At 41.3% G+C, this 7088-nt stretch overlaps 1 protein-coding gene across 1 annotated transcript; it reads left to right on the top strand.

Moving 5' to 3' along the window:
* Nucleotides 1–2637: 2637 nt before the first annotated feature.
* cd248a (CD248 molecule, endosialin a) lies at nt 2638–6595 on the top strand. The gene has a single exon (XM_046381468.1). The coding sequence runs from the start codon at nt 2868–2870 to the stop codon at nt 5169–5171; it is 2304 nt and encodes a 767-aa protein (XP_046237424.1). The 5' UTR covers nt 2638–2867; the 3' UTR covers nt 5172–6595.
* Nucleotides 6596–7088: the final 493 nt, after the last annotated feature.

The raw sequence follows: 7088 nt of genomic DNA on the forward strand, positions 1-7088 counted from the left end.
ACAACATAATGATGACACAACAGAGCTTTGACAGTCAGATCTTGCCCAACAAGTATTAAATGCAGGTTGAGAGCAACAAGATAGTGTTAAATCTACTCCTTTAAATGGACACCCAGCAAAAACAGCTTGCACTGAACTCCAACCAGGAGTTTGCATGTTCTTCCAGTGTCTGTGTGGGTACCCTGCGAGTACTCCAGCTTCCTTCCACTCTCCGAAGGCATGCAGGATAGGTTGATTGCTGGCTCTAAACTGACCATAGGTGTGAATGTGTGCATGCTGTTAGTCTCAGCACTGTGACTGCTGACTGTTTATTCATCTCATTCAAATTTTATTATACAGGGTGACCCAATCAGAGCAGCTCACTGACTTTGCTTTTCATGGGTGCCTTGTGTCTACAGAAAAGTAAAAGAAAGTCGAAAAATACAATAAAAACACATGCACCGTTTCTTAAATGCTGGGCGTGTCTTTTCAAATTAATGTTTTATTTGTCTGTTTGCATGTGTTTTCTTAAACTGAAGTGCATTGAGAACTCTAAGCAACAGTAGTCAAATAAGAATGAAATCTAACATGATTCAAATGCATTTGATATTTAAAGAGTGACTTATCCCCTAATTTTATGTTTTTCTTAAAGTATAAACTTCTGCTCAGCCATTAGTTCAAAGCAGTGACATAGGCCACAGTGCTGATACTCTCACCTCCCACACACACAGAAAGTTGCTGACATTGTAAACAGGGTGACTAAAGTGTTAACTTGGAAGCTTTGAGCTTGGAAATGGAAGATTTTTCATTATTATTATTATTATTATTAAATGGTATTTCTTTGTTTACAAAATGTTTATGATCTAAAGCACGGAAACAATCTTATGGGAAGATGCTGCATTGACTGATTATGTGTGAATTCAGCCTGAACACACACTTTATCCAGTTCAGTGTGTGCCATGTGTCTAAGTGTAGTTCACCACAGTTAACCACCACCCCAGTTGTGTTCAAACAGACCCAGACCTGCAGCCCAAGTCATGAAGGCACCGGTGATCTTTAAACAACAATATCATCATCAGAAATATGTCAGGTCAGTTTTTAGAAGGGTTTGGTAAAATAGGATTTTGATAGTACGATATGTGTACTTGGACCAATATCCACAATGTTCGCATTTGAGGGGACACTACTTGCAAGCTACAGAATGAGATGAAAACCTCACAAAAGATAAAGGATAATGGACCCTAAAACTTGCTGTGTCAACACAAACAGTTGTTCAAAAAGTTACCTAAATGCAAAATAACAATAACTACATCGGGTTTTAAATGGTTTACATAATTTGTGGAAACAGTAAATCTTGTATAATAACCCCTGTTGCTTCGGAGGAGCTTTGTGGAGTCTATTAAAAACTCCAAGGGGTTACATTATGAGAGGTGCTATATTGAGTGTTTTTGGAGCTTGACCCATACTAGGGGCTAAAAGTCAGGCTATCTTGGCTTCTGCTTCAATTTTTACTAATCTCTTTTTTTCTGTTTCTTGTAGGTTGCCCAACCTTAGTAAAATATTCCACTAAATTACCTTTTTTAAGATAATCGTATGATACATGATCGTTCTGATCATTGGCAAATATTCAGAAATTATGAAAAAAAAATGCTCAGATCCTTTCTCAAGTAAAAATAATAGTACAACAGTATTAAAATCTCTGTCACAAGTAATGTGTTGCATTGCAGGCATACTACAGGTAAGAGTTACCATATGAGTTTCACAATATTTCTACCTACACATGGACATTTAATGTATTATGTCTTTAGGTACCTTAACACCACGCTAAAAGTGAGGTGCATACTATACAGTGTAGTCTATCACACAACAGTTAACTGGATTTATTACAGAGTCATAGAACTCCTTCTACTGCTCCTCCCCACCTCACATTCCCCATTCTCTAACCTCCTTTCCCAGACACATATGTACATACCCTCCTCCATCCAACATCCCCCATTAAGAAACATAAGTCTCCAATTCACTGGTCTGGCTTTATTTTTATAGTAAACCAAGGGGCCCTCTTTCTCCACACTAGTGACCTCTACTACTTCCCCTACTGCCCCATACCAGTCTGAGAGTTATTAGTATGGAGAAGAGCATTGTTATTTTTAATGTAGCTACAGAGTTTTTGTGCAGGAACTGGTATTTTCTTACTGGACTTGTTAGTGTTGGACGCCAGATGTGTGTAAATAGACATGAGAAGCCCAAGCTGGCCTTCATTTCACATAAGCCGTGACAATAGTTGAAGAGTGAACACATATTTGTCAAAAGTATTGAAGTATAGAAGGTATGCATGTTAAGAACTTGCTGGTCTGAATCGTATTGAATGAAAAATGAGACACTCTAGGCTGTGTGTCTGTAAATGAGTACCAAACTATGTCGATGAACAGGGCTTATGAAAACCATATGACATGCTCTCATGCTCTGAAAAAGAAAGATATGCACAGTTTGCTGCACCCTCCCCCATTTTCACTCACATCCACGAGGAGCACCCCCTCCTTTCAAAATATACAGTTCTTTCGCTCAACTCCCTATCTCCCTTTTTTGCCCACCCTCCTTCTTGCTATATCCCCCTCCCTCTACCCTCTTGCCTTTATCCCCTCCCACCTTCCTCTCTGCAATCTTGGGACAATCTGCATATACTCAACTCCAGTGCAGATCTGTTTCAGGAGGGCAGAGTAAAGAGCTCAGACAGAGAGAAAAAATAGGGCTCAAAAGTTCAGATAGATGACAAAAGCAGGTCAAGACAGAAAAAATCTTTCAAAGGCAGGGAGATAAAAGTGTGTAGAAAGTCAGGGTGAGAGTCAGACAGAAAGTGGAGAAATAAATTCAGTTTTTTTAAAAAAAGAATGGGCTCCCTAGTGAGCAGTGCTGCTGCTCTTCTCGTGACCTGTCTGCTGGCTTTGTTCTTTGGGGTTTCCTCAGTTCTTGGCCAGGATCTGAGAGAGAGAGATGCACTATGCAATGCAGATGGCTGCTTTGTGGTCTACTTCCAACGCAAAACCTTCCTGGATTCATGGAGGGCCTGCAAGGAAAGAGATGGCAATCTAGCTACCATCAAACGCGAGGATGATGCCACCACTATTGCCACTCTGTTCTCCACTCTTGACTTGCGCCACTCACGCACCAAGGTTCGTGTATGGATTGGCCTGCAGCGCCAGCCTCGTCAGTGTACCAGTACACGTCCATTGCGCGGTTTCTCTTGGACTACCGGTGACCAAGACACAGAGTATACCAACTGGCAGAAAGAAGACCACCCTAGTATGTGCTCAGTGCCACGGTGTGTGGTTATGGGCTATAGCACTCAAGAACAGAATGATAACTTCAAATGGCTGGATGGTGCCTGCTCTGTCCCTGTAGATGGATATCTTTGCCATTATGCCTACAAAGGAATGTGTGCTGCCTTGTGGAGTGAAGGGGCAGGTAATGCTCTCTACACCACACCATTTAACCTTCTAAGCACCCTGCTAACCCATGTACCCTTTGGATCTGTTGCTACTGTGCCCTGCCCTGGAAACAATAAGGACGAACAGTCAGTTTTGTGTATGAATAAGGAAGATGGATCTGTGGGGTGGTCAAGAGATTCTCCTCTCTGTTCTGATCCCCCTGCATCACACAACTGGTGTGACCAGGATAATGGAGGATGTGAGCATTTCTGCAGGCCAGCTGGTATTCATTACTACTGTGAATGTGCTGATGGGTATCAACTCAGAGACGATGGACAGAACTGTGAGCTGTCTGATGTTTGTCAACAGGCCCCCTGCGAGTTTGAGTGTCTTCCCCTTTCAGATGGGTACCGCTGTGCCTGCCCTGAAGGATACATGCTTGCACCAGATGAACGTGGCTGTCTGGATGTAGATGAGTGCCTTCAGAGTCCTTGTGAACAGGTTTGTGTGAATGCTCCAGGGACATTTGAATGTCGATGTAGGGAGGGTTACCATCCTGATGATGAAGGTGGGTGTGAAGATATAGATGAGTGTATGAATGACCCGTGTGAACACGCCTGTGAAAACACTTTAGGCTCTCATATCTGTCACTGCCATCTGGGTTTTTCCCCAGTGCCTAAAAACCCCAGCCAATGCCAAGACATTGACGAGTGCCAGATCCCTGGGACCTGCGAACAGATGTGTGTAAATTATGAGGGTGGATTTGAGTGCTACTGTGTAGAAGGGTTCGAACTAATGTCTGATCACTACTCGTGTCACAAGAGGGGGGAAGGAGATGACCAATCTGCTGTCACCCCTCCTTTTTCTTGGATCACTCATCAGCCTGGACCTGTGTGGGACACAGTGAACTATGGATGGAACCCACAGCAGAGCCACACTGACTGGCCTACAGAAGAGGAGCACTCTCTGGACTGGCTGACTGACCCACCCAGAGTTTTGGATTCTGATATAATTTGGGTCACAAGTGGTCCTAAGGACAACCTGCACTTTGATTTAACACTAAACCCTCCAACACAGGACCCTGAGAAAAATGAGGAAGATATAGACGACAGAGAAGCTGACTGGTTGCAATGGGGACAGAGATTGCAGCCTGAGCAGGAGGATTTAGCAGTCCCCATCTACACCATGCCTCCACCCACCACACCCACCAAATCCAGAACTACCCCAGAATGGTACGAAGATGATGAAGAGGTGACTACCACCAATCCTCCCTTCCTTTCTACCTCCACAGTCTCTGAAGGAGCTTGGAATTGGTGGGCAGGGCTCACAACTTCCAGCCAGAAAGCAGGAAATCCAGAGGATTCAGTCATAGACCACAACATGCCCACAGATTCCACTTACCACAACGGGGCAGAGGAAGAACAGGACCCCCTTAGGGAAAAGTTCCCTGGGAAGGAGTTAGGGGAGGAGGAAAAAGACAATGTTTTTCCCACCCGGCTTGCTCCTTCCCAGCCACCCCTGAGTGAGGGTGGAGAGAGTGGTGAAGATAGGGGGCAGAAGCAGAGCAGTACTTGGCTCTTGGTGGGCCTCCTTGTGCCCATCTGTATCTTCATTGTGGTGATGGTGGCGTTGGGCATTGTTTACTTCACCCGCTGTGCTGTTCAGCCACGCAATAAGAAAGCCAGTGACTGCTACCATTGGATCTCTGGGGCTCATGATAAACAGGGAGCTCCTAACCCCTCAGCAGAGGTCAAGACCCTTGTTTAAGCAGAGGGAAAAGAAATTGGCATTTAAATAAACAGACTCTGCTTCCAGAGGTAAGCAAGAGTGAATAATGGACCTGGTATGGGACAAGCTAAATGTTTTACTTTCTGTGACTGTTGAAGTACTGACTGTTTGAAAACATTTGGATGTTACTGTTAAATATTAATGAGAAGGGACACTGAAAACCACTGGCCTTTTTTTTTTTGGATGGAGTTTCTATGTTGTACAAACTGCTTTGATGTTTGATACACTGACCACACAGCACAAGACCTAATTGCTTCATGGTTGCACTAGTTGACATAATTATTAAATATTGCCATCTTCATTAGTGATGTAAAGAAAAAAAAATCTGCTAATATCTGAAATTAATGTGTGTAGTCATTTATTCATTTTCGCATTTCACAGCTGGAACCAAATGTACTGATGGCAAAACTATTCTGTCTTATTGAGGTAGCAAAACAAGGATGTTGAACAAAATCCTCAAACTCAGCTAATTTCAATAGCATATCACTGTACACAATGGTTCATGTCATTTGTGTTAAAGGGTTTTAGATGCATTGTTAACACACGTCACCAGTAGGTGAAAGGAGCCTGTAAGCAAATATCCCTTCAAGAGAAAAGACATTCTGTGATCACACGATAATGCTAGGAAGGCAATCATTTGAAAATCACTGTGTTGGATATGAATAGTCGAGATATGAGACCAAAACTGTTTTTGTATATAGTGGTTATTTTGTATTTATGCTCGTTTCTTCCTTGTTACCAGTCATTAAAAACCTAATTTTAATAAGTCAATGAGATACCTTTTTTACAGGTCCCATAAATCTGCTGATTTTCAAAGGAATAGCTTTCTTTCCTGACATTTTTTAAGGTTAAAGGGCAGATGTTCACACTCCATATGTTGTACAGGTTGCACACTCCATATGTTGACATTAGTCTTGACCTTGTTCATGAAATGGCCATCAGTCACCTCTGCAGCCTTATTTCATTAGAAGACACCAGAAAGTGTTGCCTCGCTGTTATTAGCGCAAGAATTCATAAAGATTATCACATTGCAATGATCTCAGATTACAGATTCCCAAACTAAAAAGAACATGGAAAAATAATTAATTGATGTTTTTGATTAAGTAATTATATTACATCAGGTTATCTGGCTTTTATAGACCAAACAAGGAAAAAAATCCAAATGTGCAACACTTACAAGTTAAAACACCCTTAATTTAAGTAATAATTTACTATTTAACGCCATATTATTTAAAGCGGCAAGACATGTTTTTATTTTATTGACTGTGAAATATTACAAAAAAATCTGGTGCCTTTTTTTCTGTTACATGTTTGGAAATTGTGAATTAAAAACTATGGCAAGGATTTAGTGTGCAATTTTTTTTAATGACCTTGAAAATATTAAACTGTATACTTGAAAGCTGTTTCTTAACTTGTTGTCCACTTTCTAGCAGACCATTCAATCTTATGTCACAGTTTTCATAAGGGGAAGAAATGTGGCTATGAATAGCTCTGTTGCTATCACATGACCAAAGCAGGAAACTAAAATCTGCTAAGGAAAACCCAGAAATGGATTGGAACATCCAGAAGAAATTAGTAAGTGGACTTTGAGTTAATTTTTTGTGAAGCCTGAGAAGGGTTTTTGTGCATAGTATTGATGTGTTAGTGATGTCATCACTACTCTGAACTTTTGAAGTATCTTTTTCCTTATATTATATATCCCTCATTCATCTTTTCAGAGGCTCAACAATGAATATAAAAGGTGTGAAGTACTTATATTTACTTTGTCGGTAAAGTGAAGTAATGAAGGGAGGTGGAGGGTGGGTGTGTGACAATAAGGGTAATGTCATTTAAAAGAAAAAAAAAGGACAATGACCCCCAAGGACAGTTTGTTTGTAGAAAGTGTTTTTTTAATGG

The sequence above is a fragment of the Scatophagus argus genome, chromosome 23, assembly GCF_020382885.2.
Source record: "Scatophagus argus isolate fScaArg1 chromosome 23, fScaArg1.pri, whole genome shotgun sequence".
Taxonomy (NCBI): domain Eukaryota; kingdom Metazoa; phylum Chordata; class Actinopteri; family Scatophagidae; genus Scatophagus; species Scatophagus argus.